Consider the following 21,761-nt stretch of genomic DNA (forward strand, 5'->3'; position numbering starts at 1 on the left):
GGAGGCATTTTCCCAAAACATTTCAAGTCTCATTCTCAATACTCTGTCGCTCTGCATTGTCCCGCCATAAAATGAAGAAATGTTCCATCAACATGGTACATTTTGGCATCTCTCCTTTTTTAAGAATTGAAGTTCACCAGAGAAGGAACATTCTGTCATGAATCTCACACTCAAGTCGTTCTACAACCATGACCGTAAGAGCTTTCTGACCCCCTTGTAGACAGCAACGTAACGTGCACTCAAAGCGCAAAAGTTATTAAAGACATCCTTAAAATATTCCACGTGACTACAGCGGTTCAACCTTAAAATGTAAGGGTGAGAAATTCATGACAGAATTTCCATTCTCACCCTGAACGAAAGGTCAATTTACAAAAAAAGTATAATCATTTTAAAACTGTATAGTTATGTAAAATATAATAGAAAATATGAAATGAAAAAGATCAAAATAAAAGAATAGCAGAACAGAGTTTACACCACAACTATACAGATACTGATGACTGATATTGTTTAGATCCTTTTCAGAAAAATTTTTTGTTGACACCCCATTGTTGTGGATGTGGACACAGTTCTTAAAAAATGTTTTATATTGCAGGTTGTTAAACTGTTCTCATAAAAATGAACAAAGAATGAAAAGTAACTACTGAACTAGGGGTATCACTACATCCAAGTATTGAAAACCTTGATGTTAAAAGCCATGATTACTGATATTGCTAATATATACACGATACATCGTAAACAATTCAAAATACATTTAAAAATAAACAAATCAAGTCAAAAAATTTACTGACACCATTATTTGTTTTTTTGAAATTCAATTGATATTGCAATGATATTGTTTTCAAAATTATTTTATTAAATACTTTTGTCATAATCTTAAACATTTATAAATGTATTTAGTTTTTAATCGTATTGCTAGAATGTTATAAATAATAAATAAACACCTAGCAACAGTTTATGTTTACAAAATGAATAGGAAACATCTAGTTATAACATCTAGTTTTCAAAAATATGTATATTTTTTAGAAGACTAGGCACCTTTTTTCACTGTTCAAAAATAGAGCTCTACTGTCTACCCTATTTTTGGAAAGTGCCACATATGAACTATAAAAGAGGATTGTCCTCATCCATTATAGTAAATATAATAGATTCTCCTAGATCTTAGCATGAGCTCTCTTTGGCAAGCTCTGATTGGCTGCTTATGACTCGAATCCCCGGAATGCAACCCGACCACAAACAATAGCACTTGATGTCAAAAACACGAAGCCCCCACCGTGAGAACATACGCAGGGCGCGGCAACTGCCAAAGAGCAGAGCCAGTCAGAAACGTCCAATATGTCCTAGATACGGGACAACTTCCTGGTTCTCTCTATGGTGATTGGCTGAACGTCTGGACTGGTGCAAACGCTGAGTCGCAGCGAGCACGACTTTTAAAGCGCTGAACTATTGGCACCGGAGTTCTCACAGATATTTAGTGATACCAAGCCAAAGAGACGCTAGTGTTGAACAGCTGTGTGATGTCACAGCATGCAACAGCTGGAAGAGGACATGGCTACTGCCTGACGAAACTCTACGAGTGGATTTCTAAGTCCACGTAAAATCCAAATGATCCATACATGGGGGTGAAAGACATTTGCGACATATTTTACATTTGGAAATGTCCCAGAGTGGAGATCAAGAGAAAGTAATGAACAGTTTTACAAAGCAGAATCAACACGAATACCAAAAACAGAGTTATAATACAGTATTATGATAATTCATGGTTACTTTTCTAAAGCACTGCACCCGATGTAACGCATTACATTAGCAATCAATCACTTTAACAATTTCTACAGTGCAAAGTGGAAAACATGATCCACGCAGCCCTGTGGTGATCAGTCTTGTCTACGAGTCGGGGTCAGATGTCACAGGCGGGATATCACAAGCTGTGACTGTGTGGTTAGCCTCTTTCAGCAGTCATGCATGCACAAACGCACTTCGCAGTACACATGTGGGTGGGCCGCAGGCAGGAGTTTACAGTGAAAGAGACAGGGCTCCAGGGCCGCAAGATGACTATCAGCACAGCCTGTGCAGGACCGCAGTGTCAGACGCTGGAAAATGAGCTGATGATTGATGCCTCTGCACCTCCAGACATCTCAACCACTACAGTGGCCTTCACCTTTTACGTTCAAATAGAAATGCATGCTGGGAGCTGTTTTTTAGCAGCATTAGATATTTTGAAGAATGGTGGTAACCAAACAACATGGGTCTCCATTGACTTCCATTGTATGAACACAAAACCACCGAGACATTTCTCGAAATATCTTCTTTTGTGTTCCACAGAAGAAACAGTCATATACAGGTTTTGAACAACACAAGGATGAATAAATGATGACAGAATCTGTATTTTGTCGAGTACTTTGTGAAACTCAGTAAGTGCATGCCATGTAAAATAAAGTGCAAGTACCAAATTTTTGAATGGGAGGTTTGACTGTATGGGAAAGGGGAAGCATTAATGGAGAGGATTTAGGAGTTAAAGGTCATCAGATATCACTCACCGACTATTCACAGCAAAACACAGTTTACACATCCCATGGAGGAACGCTGTTGCTTGTTCAAGGAAGGCGGCCATCTTGGGACTCTCGTCGATTGGCCCTTGCACGTACAAGAAACAGCCGTACAGCTTGTCGATCAAGCCCATGTTCACCACGTAACTGAGGAAAACAAATATCAAAATTATCATTTAAAACAGATGAAAAAGTCTGATCTTTCGGGAAAAAAGCATTAGTCAAGACTTTTATGTGAAATTGAGTGAATTTAGTTATTCGTTGGGATGGTGACAGACACTTGCTCTATTCCAAAAGTGTTCCTTAGTAAGTTTGGGATGTCATAAATGTCACATCGGTCTACACCAGATGCACGCGTTTTAAGAACAAGGCATGTGTCGCATCGCATCCCACCACATCCAGTGTGGAAAAAAATAAAATAAATAATGGGTTCTAATGTCTTTTGACACATCACATTGCGTTAGGTGTAGACAGGGTGTTATTCATGAAATATCTATCAACAAAGTACTATTTCAATAGTTCATGTTAACATGTTGCCGAGCTAAGAACCAAAACTATTATTAATAACTAAAATCAACACTGTTGAACCGTTTCAGTTAGCTGAAATCAAATAAATGATTAAAAAACTGTCACTAGACAAAAAAAATTAATAGATTTTTTAATGGAGGGAAATACAATTATTTTAAGTAAATATAAACTAAACTAAAACTCAAATATATATAAATTTAAATTATATTCAAATAACAATAAAAAATAAATAAAATTGATCAATACAATGAAAAAGCATATTTTGATATTAAATATGAATAAAATATAATGAATATTCATTTACATATAAAACCCAAACAAATCTAAAACAAGAATGATAAAACAAACAAAAAACGTGACCCGGACAGCAAAACCAGTTTATGGGTCAATTTTTCGAAGTCGAGATTTTTAAATAGTCTGAAAGCTGAATAAATTGATGTATGAGTTGTTAGAATAGGACAATATCTGGCTCAGATACAACAGAGTGCAACAAAATCAAAATATTGAGAAAATTGCCTTTGAAGTTGTTTATTTAGGGGCACTGTGGCAGGGCATCCACTCACAAAAAGAAACTTTTTATATATTGAAGATAGGCCATTTACAAAATATCTTCATGGAACAAGATCTTCACTTAATGTCCTAATGATTTTTGGCATAAAAGAAAAATCGATCAATTTAACCCATTCAATGTATTTTTCTTATGACGTTCCCGTGCTATAAGACTGGTTTTGTGATCCAGGATCACATAAAATTGCTGTTGGAGCGCCAGTAAAAAATGTAAAATACTAGGTTTTTACGTAAAAAAAGATGTTTCCTTGTAAATTTGCAGTCTTTTCCTGTAATTTGACGTTTTTTTTTCGCATTTAAACATTTTTTTTTTACAGTGCACCGAAACATCTCTCATTAGTCTTTACCACTTCAGCATTCAATTAAAGTATCTATTTGTAACTGCCATCTATCGCTTCATTCGCTTTACACTTGCACTGAGGTTGTTTCAATGCATTCTAGGATTCATGCAACACTATCTTAAAATTCCTCAAACTGAAATATCTTGCAAGGCAGCATAAGGTTTGTCACAAAGGCTCCTGCAATCTAAGCCGCTCTTGGCTTGAAACCTGAGCTCTCATCAGAAGCCTGTACTTCAGCGTATTACATCCATATCTCTAATTTGTCTGGACAAATGAAAGGTCTCATGAGCGTGTCGGTCCCCACCCTCCTGACTACAAATCAGGCCTAATTACAGTATTAGCGGACGGCTGTGTCTCCATGTGCCAGCACAGGTCTAGAAAGAAGGAAATTCCCCTTCTCCTGTCTTCCTAGCTCAGGTATCACCGTCTTTCTACCTCCCACCATCCTCCGACACTGCCACAGAACACTCATCAGTCGATCTTTCCGAAGACTTCCCGGTGAATGCTGGGCCATATACTTAAAGACGTTGAGCCTCTGTGCTCATAGATGTTTGATAGATGATAGAGATAGATGTTTGCATCTGGCCTCGTTTGTCTACTTTGGCTGGTTCTTCCAACTGACAAACGATTTTTGGCAAGCGATTCTCCGCCCTTTCTAAATAATTTTGCTATCTAAAACGGCATGATTTTATGGTTAGTTGTATTTTATTATCTGCATTAGCTTAGTTTTTCCCTACCGTCCGTGATCCGTCTATTCTCATATTTCTGCTTCCTTTTTCAGTTTTATTTTTTGTGATCCAGCCCGTTCCAGCCCTGTCTGTGGGGTCACTCCACGGTCACCGCGCTGGGCTCGAGGACTGCTCGTGTCAAACAAATCACGGGAGGGAAGACCGAGGGATTGTGGGAAGCCTGGGATTCTTTGCAGGCTGGGCTGTCTGCCTTTCCTCAGAGAGCAGGACAAAGCCCAGCGCTGGCTCTCTCCTCCGCACTGCCCTACTCTCACTTCAAGTTCAATTTGAAGTCGTCCACGTCCAGAGGGAAATTTTGGCCGAAAACCTTACATTTGCATGGATAATGTGTGAAGGAGTGTCAAGCGGCTTGGACCTAAGAACGTGTGATGTCAGATCGGTGGTTTGTTGTCTGTCCAGGCTAACTGGATCTACTCCCAGGGTCATTCCCTGTGTTAGGGAAATCTTTCCAGGACTTGTGTAATTCTCGTGCATGTCAGGTTGCAGAAAACAGCCTTCGCAAGATTCGCTTTCCTTACGGCTGACGAAACACTTCATTTTCTAAAATTGGTGGCAGATCTAATGTTTTTCTGCCTGTGTGTGAAAGAGCTATAGAAATGGGAAAGAAGTGTTTGGTAAAGAGAAAGAAATTCCAGTTGGGAAATCTAATATGTAGACTATTCATATCTCTGTGACACTTTATTATTAAACTCTGTTTGCATTTTAATAATAACTATATACAGAACTATTACAGTTTATAGTGTTACAATAAAAACGTAACAAGCTTTTATAACATTAGTTAATACATTATTAACTATATAATTAATATATTTGAAATTAAAACATCAAATATTATATATAATTAGTTATTTGTTTCTTATATATAAACAAATTAAATAAAAACGGAAAATAAAATAAAATTGAGGTATTTATAATTAAATCAAATTGGCAAAGATGGTCCTTTTCTCCATATTGTGATGTACAACTGAGTGAAACGATTTCTGAAATGAGAAAAAAATGTAGGGCGGGGACTTGATTTCACCAACCGACAACTGATTGGATCATTAAAAGGTGAAAGATTTGAACGCCAATTTGCAAACCTGTCAGTCATTGCAGCCCCACCCTCGCGCCACTCCTCGTGACCAGAAGTGAAGAAAGGTCGTTTCGAGAGGGGGATGAGGTTAAAGTGCAAATATTTGTAAAGAAAATAATCATGTGCACGGATAAATAATTTATAATAAATACTTCACCACTGTTGTGCGTTCAAACAATTAGAATGATCTTTTTTTTGACCTTTTGCATCTTATATAGATAGGCCAATGGAGAGTGAGACAGGAAATGATGAGAGAGAGGGAATTGGTAGCTACTGTCCACTGGACCACTTGGCGCCGACAGAATGATCATTTTTTATTTCATGCAGACTTTAAAAAATGAAATACAAAATAACATTGTTAATATTTATTTAAATATTTATTATTAAATAAATATTCATATTTGTTTCAATTTATTAACCTTGTTAAATACTGTTTATATAAAAATGTAAAAAAAATGATCGCTTTCTTACTATTAGCCAGATAGCCAAAGCTGTCTCTCTTTCTCTCTCCTTATCTCCTTTCCAGCACTAGTGTTATGCTTACCAGATTTTGTTCAAAAATGTAGCTTATTTAATCGACAATATGTTGCTTTATTTACAACGTACTATAACCACGTACTGTATAAATAATGTGCTAGATACAGTGTTATTTGTATTTTGTAGCACTAATTATTATATTACACTGATCAAGCTAATCCAGATGAGGTACCTTGCTCAAGTGCATACAAAGTGAAATGCACAATGTGCAGGCCTACGTGACACAGGTAAGCTTGAGTTTGTTCATTACAGTACATTTATGAGCAATAAAAATGGGGAATTTGTGAGCGTACAGGGAAGGGAAGATGGAATCAGATCGAGAGCCAAACTCAGTCCCCTGAACCTGAACTGTAAGTGAGAGCATATTGAGAGCAATGTGTCAGTAAATAAATAATTTCTACACTCTGTCACTCACAAATGATGCATACAAATTTTTAGGGCTTTGAACAAGATAGATTGGACAGAAGACAGACCTGATGAGATCGTGAACACGAGTATTGAAGTTCTCATTGGAGGCGGTTTTGCTTTTGATGTCCGGACTGCAGACACGTGATGACTCTCCATCCGATTTCGGCAGCTGAAGCTGTCCCAGGACTGTAGCGACCGTCTGCAGAAGAGCTGTCAGCAAACCGTCAAAGATCTGCTTATTCACGCTGCGGCCGAAGATGCTCTTATCCTCATCTGGCACGAAGAGCTACGAGAAACAAACATGGATGTGTTAGTCATTCAACCGCCAATGGAAACATCATGAAAGCCCACTGTTGTGCAGTCACTGGAGACTGAAGGGAACGATGTCTAGACATGTTGGAGCTTTAAGGCTTCATCAACAGCTACAGATGAATGTCTTAATCGCCAACGACTCCCAACATGTCCGCAAATGTGTCAAACATGAGAAAGTCTAAAACTGGATTCGTGTTCAAACAACTGGCGGCATCTTCACCTGCACAGAGCTTTGAGAGTGTTGTTACAGCAAACAGTTTGTACTGCTGTAAATCCATCCATTGATGCGGTTTACACAAATTCTATCAATTACACCACTAAATGATGTTCGATGGACTAAGCAAACATCGGTTGAAATTCATTTGGATAGCTCTAAAAATACCTTCCGAAAAGAGGCATGGATTGCATCCTACACCAATCTTGGCACTGACGGACATTTTAGTTCAGGCAACAATAGGTCTCAATATCCGCCCCGGCACTGCCGCACAATAGACAGGGTCATTTAAACCTCAGCTTGCATTTTAAAACACGTCCAGCTAAAGCTGAGAGAACAAATAAAAAGGATCCTTTCCTCTTTTGTTTCCACGCACACGCCATTAAACCTTGCTTGGAATCCTGATCCTCCAGCGCATAAACAACAACAATGGCGCTGTTCTATTATTCATCGGCCCTGGGGTATAAATTGGTAGTAACAACATGAAGTGACATTGTTACTGGTTGGGTGCCAATGGCGGGCATACGAGAAGACTAGGAAGTTTTCCCTTGTTGGCGAGCGCTTTTGGATAAAAATGATTAAGAAAATGTGGGAGGGGGTGAAAAATTAGGTTTGCATTATGTTTGTTTAATAAGTTTATGTACGACAAATTCTTAAGGCCTGATCACATCGTATGTGAACGGAAATGCTAGCGCTAGGCAAGATGGGTTTCACCCCGCTTAGCACAGGTACATCTCGGAGACGTCTATTTGATGTCTGCCTTTACATCTGCAAGACGTATTTTATTCAAAGAAGATATCTGTAAGATGTTTATGATTTAGAACTGCCCCTTCTTTGACGTTTATCGGATGTTTTAACACAGCAGATGTTTTCCAGATCAGATCTCTACCAGTCTTACCTGTGCAATCTGGAACACATCCAAAATTTTATATTATAATTTTCATAATATTCATGTCAACTAGTACATCTTGCTGTGTAAATTAGCTAAACTGTTGATGTGTAATCGCTACCTAAATTCATTTTTTTATCTATATTAAATGTAAACTACTGAAGTAGCTTTAAAGATTAGCAAAACGACTGACGTGTTCATAGCTAACTGAATAACAGGTATGGTCTGTTGTACGGCTCATGTAACACAAGTAGGCATTATAAGCATGTTAGCATCCAACAGAGCGACAAGTGTGCAAAACACTGGCAAAGCACTGTTGTGTATGTTTTAGTGCTGTCAATCGATTGTGTTTAATCGCAACATTAATGTTTTTAAATATACTTTTAAAGTCTAATATTTTCACATTTAATCTCCAAACGAATGTAGAAACAACTGATTTCTTTAACACCATCATTTTATGAATGAAAGCCAACATTCTGATCATAGCACTGTAACTGATGTCTCTATAAAAAATATATATATTTTAACAATAATTATAGCCATTCAACAGTATAATTGAGAGCTATCATGTCAAACAGGTACAAATTATACAGAAATTGAATGAAGTTCTCAAAAACTTTACAGTTTTCAATGCTAAATAGTCAATTAAATACAAAATAATTCTCATTAAAGCTACAAAACACATTGATTACCTCTTTTAATTTGTTCTTTGATTAACATTAATGACATGAGTCACAGCAGTAGGTTTAAGAATGCGGCCCCTTTAACGGCGGTCTCTTACCGCAGATCTGACGGCCTTTATTTTTATTTTTTTTAACCCGTTCAAGTCTGCGCTTATGAAAATGCTACACAAAACAGGCTTTCTGGCATAATCTTGTGCGGTTTTGTTCATTCAAGGACGAAAGAGAACTTATTACTGATCCGCTGTCTGACAGATATTCACGGACGCAGCCTTTAGTGACCGATGTCGCGTTGCGTTTTGCCGCGTCCCACAGCTAGAAGCTCTCTATCTATACTGAGCGCATCAAATCAACAGTTTTAAATTGATCATACGTGGTTTAAAAGTAGGGATGCACCGATACCGATATCAGTATCTGGTATCGGCCCGATACCAAGCTCATGTACTCGTAATGACACACCGATACCAATGACCGATATCTCACATGATATACATAGAGCCCTATGATTTCCACAATGCGGAAAACTCGGAGGGAATCAAGGCATAAAAACAGAATTTGCTGTACAACAAGAAATGGCATGGAATCTGGCAAAAAAAAAAAATCTAACAAGAAATTTGTGCTGAACCGATAACCGCTAACAAAATATTCAGATACTGTTTAAATATGTATTCTGCTTGTTTTGCGTGACTGTGCTAAAGAGTGGTGCGGTTGCGTGTACTGAACCTGAACGCATTGTGCTTGTGAAGCTTTCAGAGCCAGCGTTTCACTGCACGAGGACACGAACACATAAACAAACACCATTCCGGCGATCCGTCAAAATAAAAGTCAGGTTGACTTGAACAAGTTATAATACACTCACATTTTACCACACCACCCCCCTTGAATTTTTTATAATATCGACCACAGAGTATATTGTTTACTTTAGCAAACAGAAGTAAATGTGCCAGTAAAATTGTGCCACTTATCATAAAACAATTGCCTTAATTTCAGTAGAACTAAAAACAAAAGAAAAAAATTTAATGGTTTATTAACATAATTGGTCATTATAAAGGCATCGGTTATAGGTATCGGCGAGTTTCAGAAAAAAATATCGGTATTCGTACTCTGTCTTTAAAAAATGGTATCTGTGCATCCCTATTTAAAAGCCTTTAAATGAATAAGAGCGCGATTATATAATGTAACGCAAGACAAATGATGACTAAATAAACGGATGCTGTGTTAATTGCGTTATTGCTTTTATTTTTTAAACGTAATCTGAAATAAATGTATCGCATACGATAACGTGTTAACATTGACAGCCCTAGTATCTTTCTAGTAAACATTACGTTTCTGGCATTAATGTTATCGCATACAGTATGCTTAGACCACTAACTAAAAAAACCTGTAATATCATCATTTTCCAGAATATGGCAGTTATGCTATGTTTGCATTAAACCAAACTCCAGCTTCATATATAAAGTTAAATAAATTTGAAGACTAGTCAAGTGCTATTAGTTGAAGGCAGGAAATAAATATAGACTCAGGTAAAGCCCACGATGAAATGACCGATTTTACTGGGGAGTAAGTTAGTATGCTCAGAAAGCAGGCAGAGCCAGCAACATTCTCCACAAATCTAATTACAGAGAAGCGAAGGGTGGACGCCAGAGCTGGCCACACTACGCACACACAAACACGTACACACGCACAACACACACACACAGGTAAACTGCTACACAGGTCCAGTCTACACAATCAACTGCAATATTGCTCTTTACTGACTTTTTTACTTCACTTAGGTGACTAATCTGTCCGTTTATATCCATCACGTCAACGAATCAGTGGGCTGAGTGACTGGCGGCTTGTGTTGTGAAATAAACCCGTCGTACCCCAAAGGAAATTTGACTTCTTTAGACTGTTACGTGCATTCAACGAGCTTAATGATTTGCCAAAGCAATAGTTCTCACATACAAACACACACACACACACACACACACATATCTAAACCTCGTACAACACACCCGATGTGTTCCTTCTCAAAATAGCGAGCTGACTAATATCTACATCTAGACACACTCAAGATAGGTAGCAATGACGAGTGCTCTTTTTATTGCTTGTTTAACTGGGACATTTGGGGAAGATATATCATAGTACTTTATTTAAACAGCCAAAGGACTTAAGTGAAGAAACCATGAACCATAACTTGCTATTTGCTAGACAGGGGCTTGTGGTATTAGAGGTGGGATGTTTTGATTCTAGACTGCATCCGAGTAAAATCTAAGTAACCTTTTAGGTCTGTTGTAAAACTTAAATTTGCATGTGTAAAAGTGAATTTTGTCAATGTTTATATGCACACAAGCGTATAGACAACTTCAAAGCCAAAACACAAAGCTGCATACTTATTCTCTTGGTTCTTGCCTTCCGACCACACTGTGATGCAATTTTTGTCAACAAAAACTTGCTGTTTTCATGTTGTACTCTTGACTGAAAGGGAAGTTTTCAAAAACGTCAACACATTTTAGTCATGTGACCAATAATAAGTACATGAAAATGGTGTTTTACTTATGTGGAGTACAGGGATGTTAGCATTTTTAGTGTGGACAAAATTTGGAAAACGCGCTAGTGAGCAATTGCAACCTTAAGATGAACAATCACGTTTTAAGCAAAGTCTTCACCACACTGATAGGTCGGGTGTCAGTATTTGCTGGTTTTAATACCAATTAAAATAAAAATATAATAACTATTTTGCGATCTGAGCCATCTCTTGTCCATTTGTTGACTGTTGCGTCTGATTTGTACCATTTTTAAAATAGTGCATGGACTGCTATTTTTCTGATGTCTGGACCATTGTCAGTCAAAATGTCAAATATAAACTCTCAGCGAATGTATTTATTACCAATATAATGAGCCATCTGTTTAACCCCCTGTTATAGAGTCCAGACATCATAGAAATAGCAGTCCATGCACAAGTTTATAAATGGTACGGTTGAGTCTGGCTACTCCCGAGGGTTTTTTCTCCATTTATGTATCATTGGAGTTTGGGTTCCTCACCACTGTTCTTCGGCCCAGCTGGCTAGCTCACCAGGAGACTGCTGATATTAGATTATTTTAAGATTCTGTAAACTCCATTAACATTGCTTACTAGAATTTTCTTACTCTTTCTATAAAATGTACTGTAGTCTATTTTATTTGACCTTTCACAGTGTTTTTCCTATTGTTTAGTTTTTCGTCCTGCAAAGCTGCTTTAAAACAATGCAACATTGTAAAAGGCGCTATATAAAGAAAACTGAATTGAATTGAAGTAAACAAACATTTTAAAATGTATCTGGATTAGTGTAGATGAAGCCACAAAAATGGAAACCAAATGAAATACCTTTAGAAACAACCTTTGCAATGAGGCAACACTTACTATGAATGCCTCTGTAAGCAGACACCCTTACTCGGTTCTGAAACAGCGCAGTATTGTTCATCTTCTTATGTTTGGAGTGTTCTTTTCTTTCAGCTCAGACAAACCAATGTACACACAATCCTATTGGCAAACACTGGTCTTACTTTTACTGTCCAATTGGCAGTTTAGAAAACCGGGAACATAGCGTGAGCATGGCTTCGAAACCCCCCATGCCAAAAAGCAAAGGGTGGGACGGTGGGAGAGAAAGAAGGAAAGACACCAAAGCGCGGTGAAAAATGAGGCACAGACGCATCAAGCGAAATGTGATTCAGCAGAGGAGCTTTCCCAGAAGTTAAGACGATTCAGTGAGTCATATAAACAAGAGCAATGTTGTATGTATTAAAATCCATTTTGGCGCTCGCTTTAAACTGGTAGATGAGCCACATATGCTCTGGCAAGCCGGATAAGACAGAACTGACCCTTTAAACACGACAAAACACCACTTCAGGCCTTTATAACCTCAAGTGGAAGTCTCATCCTCAAAGGATTAGTTCACCCAAAAATGAAAATTCTGTCATTATTTACTCGCCCTCATACGTCTTTCCAAACCTGTATGGATTTCTTTTGTGGATGAAAAAAGGAGAAATTTGGAAGAATTGTACTGGGCTTTCAATGCTTCAAAACCGCATAAAGGGCACATAACCAGTCCAAACAACTTCCGATCTGTGAGCCATAGAGCAGATAAGGAACGGACCAAAATTTAAAGTCATAGTTCATCCAAAAATAAAGTTGATCATTTGTTCACACTCATGTCATTTAAAACCTGTATATGACTCTTTCTTCTGTGGGACACGAAACAAGGTGTTTTGAGAAATGTTTTTTTTCTATACAATGAAAGTCAACGGGGGTCAATATTGTTTAGTTATCGACATTCTTCAAAATATCTTCTTTTGTGTTTTCAGAATGGCCTAAAAAGAAGAAATGTTAGCAAAGCAAGCCGGCAGAACCCACCGTTAACTGATGGAGCAGCAGGTCCATGAGAAAGGTAATTTTGTTGCTGTAGAGAACATAGGAACAGTTGTTGAGGCAGTGTGCACAAGTCAGATAATATGTGTTCACAGCAGCGCAGAGGGACCTAAAGAGAGAGAGAGAGAGAGAGGGATTAGTTTTCAAAATCCGACTTCTCCTGTTTTGAGTTTTCCATTTCAATGATCAGGATGCCATGTAGGCCCCATATAAACATTTCAGGGTTACCCCCACTGGCGACTCAAAAGAAGGCCAGTCAGATGAGTTGGGTTGTGTGCTGTAATACGGTAAGGTTATCTGAGGAAATTGACACTTAAAGCTCAGAGTGTGAACATCACACGCAATCCAAGAAGCATGACAACACTTGGAATATTTCTCTCAAGGGAGTTTCTTTTAGGAATAGCGCCTTATGGAGCACTATATGAAATACTAAAATATGCGGTAAAGAGAGCTCAATTGCTAAAGGACATACTATTACTTGGATGTTGTAGTCATGGTACTATGATTATATCATGTTTATCAAGGTTTAGGATTATCTCACTAAACCAAACAGCAGGGCTCTGTACTGCAGTGTGTTCTCCATCAGGAGCGAGTGGAAAAGTTAACAAATCTTTTAAAGCTACTGTGCGAATATATATACGTCCTCTGAAAAAAACGAATAGACAATTTCAAAATTATTGGAGGTTTAGGTAAAATGATCACGGTTTTTTACTTGTAAACTACTAAGAATATTTCTCTGATTTCTAATAAAAATATTGTTTCTTTTTGTGTTAATTTGCAGAAAATGAAAACGTAAGAAACAGGTCAAAAGAACAGAAAAAAATGCTCTGTATTTTTTCAGACCTCAAATACTGCAAAGAAAACAAGTTCATATTCACTTCTAAGCAATGCAACAGTCATATTTGTACATGTATTGAGGAAAAGCTCAAAACATATTTTTATGTGATAATCTTCATGCTGTCAGTCTTTTACATTACTGTTGGATGACTTTATGTCTCTAGTGATGTTCAATTTAGTTGAAATTCAACAGACACTGGACTGGAATGGCCACAATACATTGAAATGAAAATGTGGAATTTTTCCACGGAAATATATACATTTATTGACGCTGTTATATTCTGACAGAAGTGAGCGCACTCGTTTTATCATCAATGCTAAAATTCAATAACATTTATATTTAGGCCAATGATTAAATTAAGAAAACAATGAATAAAATTGATAAATAATAATAAAACAATGTGTCCCAAATTTGATTTGCAGTATATGCACATTTAAATGCGTCTCATGCAAACTTTACGCCTTATTCACAACACGTGCATTCATAATGTTCAGAAGAGCTGCAAACTTTTAACATGATTATTGCAAACATGATTATTGCAAATGCGTTGTTTAAGTCGTTCTTTTGTTTTTGTACATTTAGAATTAGTAAAAGTTTTTGGTGAATCATGATTTTATTTATATGCCGGTTTTAGACAACATTTTGCATCCTTAATAAATGAGAAAAAAGGTTTTATTACACATAAATGAACTTAAAGGAATTCAAGCAAAAAAACAAATTCTGATCGTCATTTATTCATCCTCATGTGGGTCGATATTTTGACTCTTTCCTCCGAGGAACACAAAAGAAAATATTTTGAGAAATGTCACAAATGGTTTTGTGTTCATACAATGGAAGTCAATGGGTGTCAATGTTGTTTTCCTGTCAACATTCTTCAAAATATCTGCTGTGCTATGCAGAAGAAAGTCACACAGGTCTGGACTGACATGAGGATAAGTAAATGTTGAGCTATCCCTTCACGGATAAGTAAAAACTACAATCGGATTATTAAACTGCCGAATTAACAATACTTTCAAAATGCAGAAAACTGACTGTGTATCATGAAAGTGCTTCCAGTAGTTTATTTTGTCAGGGATGTTACACGAGATTGTACTCATGCACCGAACATCTGCCTGCCCCCCTCTTTGTTTCCACCATGTCTTTCCCCAACTCGTTTTCTCTCGGCTAAGATAAGCGTCTAGCCGTCAGCGCCTTTGGGCCAATGGGCCACGGCAAGTCAGTCAGGTCTCTGTATTTTGTCTGTTCCACACCAGTCTGAGAGGAGATTAATGTAGCTGATAACTGACCAGTCACTCCACTCCAACTACAAACCCCCCTGCCCCGCCCCACCCCCACATTAGTTAATATTTTCTGACAACTGTATATTTTATCCCAAAGCGGAGTGGCGGGGCCCTATCTGTCGGACGGACAAATCTGACTTGTCTTTTTTTTTTTTAAGTAGGCCGTGTTTACTTCTTGCCGTAAACATTTTGATATCCACCGCAACCTTCGCCATCTGTTCGGAATTTTCAGCCAAACCGTATTGGCACTCATAATAAAAATAGCGCAAGAGCCTCGGGCCTGTCAATAACTTCCATCCGACTGACAAAAAAGCCGCTGTATATTTTACCCGCTGCCGGGCTGATCGGGGAGATAACGGTGCGAGTATTGACATAGCGGTGTAAAAGCGTCAGACATGCAAGCATGACACCGCAGGGAAAACATTGTGCCTGCTCTGTTGGGAACGGACCCAAGTATTCCCCTCACGCCTCGTAGTTTTGCAATCGCGACCTGTTAGAAAAATGGGGTGTAACTGCTTGCACCGCTATTCATTCACACATTTTCACCTCGGCAGTGAACGATAAACAATGAGGCCGTCAAAAGAAGACTCAATACGCCATGTTTAAGAATATGTTGGTCCGATGAAACATCGATCGACCCAAGCGTCAAAGTGAAATGCTTCTTTTGCGTTGACAGAGAGATACTAGGAAGTGTAACAGAGCTGTGAGAGAGAGGAGGAGGGAGAGATGTAGGGAAGGAAGGATGGATGGTCATGGGTGAGTGGAGTGATATACCAGACTCTGTTCAATGAAGGAAGGGAAACGTGAGATCCCCTCCAACCTGTGCACTCTGGGCAGCGGACCAGCACCGCATAAGCCACACTGATTTTCCACCAGAGCCAAATAAAAAAAGCTTCAATTGTGTAACTTTTCTCCGTCGAATGTTCAAAAATGTAAAATGCTTTCGACTGTCTCCAAATGAGAACTTCAACCGCTGTTAAATTCGTTATTTTTATAGTCACGGAAACGTTTGTATAAAGTAGTAAAACAAACTGTTTGGTCATTATTGACTCGCTTCGTTCACTGTAAACCTACATAAACACTTTTTCATTAGCACACGCTTTAATCCACACTTTTTTAACAATTCGTTCTGATGAGATAAGAAAGGAGAGTTGAAGCTTGGTAAACATACTCCGTAAATAAGTTTAATATCTACAAACATACTTTAATTGTGGATAAAACGTACATTTATTGGGCTTTTGGTCATTGTAGGAGCTTGATAGCCCCTGGACACGATAAACTATTTTTATAGAACAAGAACGATTTCTCCAAGTTCCTCATTTTGGTTTCAAAAACCTGCAGCCAATGGGTTTGGAAGGACACTATTCACTCTAGGCCGGGGATCTCCGAAATGGTGCCCACGGACACTTGGCATCCCACAAGAACTCCGTGAGCTGCCCCCCAAGCAGCAATAAAAGCTGCGCATGAACGGGACTACACCAACCGGGCTAATGCTGTATCTTCATGAAAGTTCATCATTTACAAGTATTTTAAAGCTTTGCCGACCTAAAATTTTAAGGACAAAATCACGTCAAAGGTAAAAGAGAACTCAGACCTTGTGACTTGTGTGTGCTGTGCATAGACATATCACACAAGATGAAATCAGGAAAAGTATCTAAACGTTTACATACACTAACGCATGTTTAATATTCTAATATGCTATTCTGTGACTGGTTATGGTGGTATAACTGGTGTAAGCAGGGCTCGATTTGAGGGGGGATGGTATCCCCCTTGTTGAAGAAAATGACAAAAATCATCCCCTCTGTAAAACAACCGTCCCCATTACCATCCCACTTATAGTTATATTAGAATTATTATAATATACATTTTATAAAGCAAATCGTCTGTAAATCATCAAATATTTGACCGCCACACCATCCCCCCTGAATTTTCTTTATAATTCGACCAGTGGGTGAAGCAAAAAAAAATAAAACAATTATTAATAACTTAATCCCTAAAAGTTAAGTGGACAAAAAAATTGTGCAAGACATGTTTAAAGTATAAAAACATTTTCTCATTACTGTATATTGAAAAAGTAGCCCTCTTGATGATTTCATCCCTTCAGGTAGCCCACCCTAACAAAAATGTTGGAGACCCCTGCTCTGGGATGTGAACTATTCTTTAAACACATTCATATTCTGAGAAAAGGTATTTTAGGAGAAAGAGAGCTCATTTGTGTTTGTCATGGAATTTTAGGTATCCATATTGCTGGGCTGGTTTTTAAAGACAAGTGTCAAATGCCCAGCCGAGGATTGAATGACAGGCCGGAGTGTCAAAGTCCACTTTGGCGTCTCATTTATAAACAATGGATCGAGGGCTTAAGCGCAAGATTATAACAATTTATCACATCATCGTACACATTACACAAACTGGCACTAAAAGGCAAGGCTCTAAAAGTTTGTAAAACAGTTTTCTAGCTCAGATTTCTGCAAATAAACTTATCTAATCACTACATAAACACTTTTTTTATGAAAATACAATCTGGAGGTACAAGCATACCAAACAATCAGATTAGATTGTCAAACACCTTTAGGCCATACAAATAGAAATGCTTTTTAAAACAGATTTCCATTTGACCAAATTCAGATTACTTTTGCCCTAACAAGATACAAACTCCTGCACGTGCTCATAAAAGATTGACGGTTAACCTGATATTCGTGCATGTTCACAGGGTTCTGAAGGTACGAGGCTATCTGATGCCTGTCTAATAATGCGTGGGGAGGAATGCGAGGAGTGGGGGGTGGGGCAGCCCCCAGGTGGCTCGCATGGTTAAACGGCAGATTATGCAGCACACGACTAATTTCTTTGTAGTAATCTTATTAAACTGTAAAACAGCTGTCGGCTAGCCAAATTTCAACATCGACCCGGATGGTTGGTCCTAGACCCCAGTATGAAACAAATAAGAGCATTTGAGGTCAAATAAAGCATGACAGCAAAATGCTACGATGGTTTTGACGTTACTATTTTTCACGGTATGGACACAAAACCACTGAGACAATTCTCAAATAAGGAAGAGTCTAATATAGGATTTAAACAATATGTGGTGAATAAATGACGATTTTGGGTCGAACGATCTCTGAAATGACGTTAGAAATGAAATTATTAATACTACTTAATACTACTTGCCGTTAATAATTATGAAGGTTATTTAATTAGTTGACGGCTAATGTCAGACTCGACTTTGAGAACGCGAAATCTGTTCAGACAGTGATGCAAAAACCATTCCTTTACATTTCTGTAACGTTTTGATCTTCAATTGGTCTCCCGCATTCACGTGACGTGAATTCCCAGGTCAAAGTTCACCAAACTTGAACTTTGCTAATTGTTATGCAGCGAATTGCGAAATAAATTCGTTTTCGGTCTGTCGCATTCGAATGCGTATGAATGGAAGTCAATGGAGCATTGAGGAAAGTGCGTCCGGGGCATAACTAAGAATTTTACGATATGAAAAAAATAAAAAATGAAAAAAAAAGAATACACAGGTATGGTATTTATTAAGGTGTGGTATGACTATTTAGATGCTTTTCGTGAAATATCAAACCACAAGTTACATTTTTCATAATATGCATAAGATAATAAATTGCTTTTGATGATTAACGGACACATCAAAAAAGTAGCTGTTGTTCCGGTTCCTTGTTAGATGTCCATCACATTAAGTGCTCTAGTCTTCCCCTTTCATTCTAAAGAAGTATAATCACTACTAAGATATTCTGTTGTTTCTGGGGATTAATTGAGCGTGAAATCAAACAGTAGCTACGGTGTCGATTCATTCCGTTTTTCTTTACGTGAGCTCGGACGCTCGCATGCAAACATCTCACTTCATCTGCCTGCTAAAGTGGCTGCATTCAACACCTTGCACTGCTACTGTCTGAGTAATAGGACTTTTTCTGGAGTAATCCATCAACCCGAAGCCAGTTATATGGTTAGAAGCTGTCACCGTCCAGCTCGAAATGATATCCTTACACCCCAGCCCAATGCAAACCGTAAACCAGGCTGCTTTTCCAGCTCCTCTAATTGCCGATGATTAGCATGACATCCAACACCGGCTGGCGGTGCGTGGCCTCTGCCTGTCTCTCTCCTTCATGATGACAGCCTGCGTCAAAGATTTTGAGGAGCAATTTGGTGAAGTGCTATTGTACTGTGTCTCAAGTTACTCTGAGTATGTAACACTGACCCACATGTGCCAGGTCGTCCCTATGAAAGCTGCATTCCTCTACCTGAGCGGATCTGAGATTCCCTCACAAGATGCGTTTTTACATCTTCAGGCCATGCCAGACCACAGCCGGGTCTACAACAGGGATATTGTTAATCTGCCCTGAATGAAGCTTTATCTTGTAGACATAGGATTATGTTGCTAAAGTAGCTGGTGGCGATGCTCTCTAGAGTGCTGGGGCAGCGAGCTAGATTGAAAAAGATAGAAAGCTGAAGAAAGATAATAAGCACTGTGATCTCCTCACCTAACCAACTGGCTTAACCTCAGCTTGTCACGCAAAATCCGGCTCTCTAATTAATCACTGGACACAAAAAGTAAAGAGATGCTTAAGGTGTACCGCAAGGTTCGGTCAACCCTACCTTTCCATTTTCTAACTTCGCTAACCCCCTGCAGCGGTTGTTCCTCAGCATGGGTGGCCTTTGGAATGGATGGTGGGGGTTGGGTCACTGGTCTGACCCCTGAAACTGAATTAAGGCCATGTAACTCATTCTGAAATCCATAGGCTAACTCAGAGACAGGGAAGCAGATGGCTAAGACGAATTCGAGATGAGGGGGAGATCACCCCTAGACTGTCTGTCTGGTGTAAAGTTAACATTTCCTCGCAATATTCGTTGAGAATTTCAGGCTTGTATTATGACAAAATGTTAAACGTGAAAATATTATGTTTTAAAGGGGGAAGTGAGCTAGATGTTTTTGGGAGCAAGAAGACATATAAGCGCACATTTTCTAATTTCTTAAAGGAATCATTTACCAAAGAAATGAATATTGTTTCAACATTACTGATTCTAATGACCTTGAAAAAAGTTTTGTTCGTCTGCAGAACACAAAGGAAATTATTTTGATGAATGTTGGTAACCAAACAACATTGAACCCCACTAACTTCCATTATATGGACAAAAACCATAGAGACATTTCTCAAAATATCTTCTTTCATGTCCCATGGCAGAGAGAGCCTTATACAGTTTTTCAACAAAATGAAGGTGAATTTGGGGGCAAACAATGAATTTTTTAAAACAGGATTTCCGCAGTTTTTATTGAACTTTAAATGTCATTTTGATTACTGAAAAAGACTAAATACACAGGAAGTACACAGTCAAGCAAGAGACAAAAACAAAATCCTTAGCGAACGTAAAAAACAGCCATTGAGAAAAGGTGATGAGTAAATCCTCTCTCCAAGCACCTGTCAAACAATCCCTCCTTTCACCACAATCCAAATGACATTTAATTTGATTCTGCCGTTGATCTTTCCAGATATCCTAAATGGTTCCAAGACATCCATTCCGCCCTCCTTTCCACAAACGGCTGGGCATAAGCTGTGTCAAAAGTCCCGGGTGCGCTGTTACGCACCACGCGGCGTGCGCACACAGACGGACATGCCCACATAATGGCATCCTGAAATGAAACCACTTGGAGAGAGCCCGCAAGAAGCTTTCACTGGCCGCATTTAGTCATTGTGTGACACGAAGGTTGAGGTGACAGGCAGTGGCGCGTCAATGCGTTCACTTCCATTTAGGAAAGTGAGACAGCCGGAGTTAAAGAGAGTCAGGGCGATCGGCTTTGCTAACCACTTGCAAGAAGTTTCAGTGCGATTTCCTGTGTCTGTTTAGGAGGAGTAGTTTTACTAAAAGGCATTTGTGAAACTCATTTAGGAGTGACCTGTGGACTTGTGAATGTGTGTGAGGCACTGGGGTGAATGTGACTGGATTACACTCCGTTCTGAGCTTGAGCGTTAACAGACTGCTCATCCAATGCCCACCTTACAGCATTGACTTATCCTCAGTAGTGACCCCTATTGGGGGACAAGGGGATTTTTTTTTTCTGGAAACCCATCCAGATTAAAAATACAGTTGTCTAAAAATAGAAATTCTTTCATCATTTATTCAGATAACCTGTCTATGACTTTTTATTGTGTGAAACCCAAAAGAAGATATTATGAGCAAAGTCTTGGTGGTTTTGCATCCTTACAATGGAATTCAATGGAATCAATGTTGTTTGCTTACCAACATTCTTCAAAATATCTTCTTTTGTGTTCTGCGGAAGAAAGACATACGGGTGAGTAAATAATGAAACAATATTCGTTTTTTTGTTGAACTGTCCGTTTAAGAGTGACTACACATGCAGTTGCCAAGGTGAACAGCACGCCTCACCTCAATAACCTGCA

General features: G+C 38.5%; 1 protein-coding gene across 4 annotated transcripts in view; it reads right to left on the reverse strand.

Moving 5' to 3' along the window:
* scaper (S-phase cyclin A-associated protein in the ER) overlaps positions 1-21,761 on the reverse strand; it is a 111,189-nt gene that overhangs the window by 21,786 nt on the left and 67,642 nt on the right. For all 4 annotated transcript variants that reach the window (XM_056739901.1, XM_056739903.1, XM_056739902.1 and 1 more), the window contains 3 exons: positions 13,216-13,339; positions 6,811-7,031; positions 2,535-2,690 (listed from right to left, as the gene is read on the reverse strand). In XM_056739901.1, coding sequence (XP_056595879.1) covers positions 2,535-2,690; positions 6,811-7,031; positions 13,216-13,339 — 501 coding nt within the window. The remainder of the gene's footprint in view (positions 1-2,534; positions 2,691-6,810; positions 7,032-13,215; positions 13,340-21,761) is intronic.

The sequence above is a fragment of the Triplophysa dalaica genome, chromosome 24, assembly GCF_015846415.1.
Source record: "Triplophysa dalaica isolate WHDGS20190420 chromosome 24, ASM1584641v1, whole genome shotgun sequence".
NCBI classification, from domain to species: domain Eukaryota; kingdom Metazoa; phylum Chordata; class Actinopteri; order Cypriniformes; family Nemacheilidae; genus Triplophysa; species Triplophysa dalaica.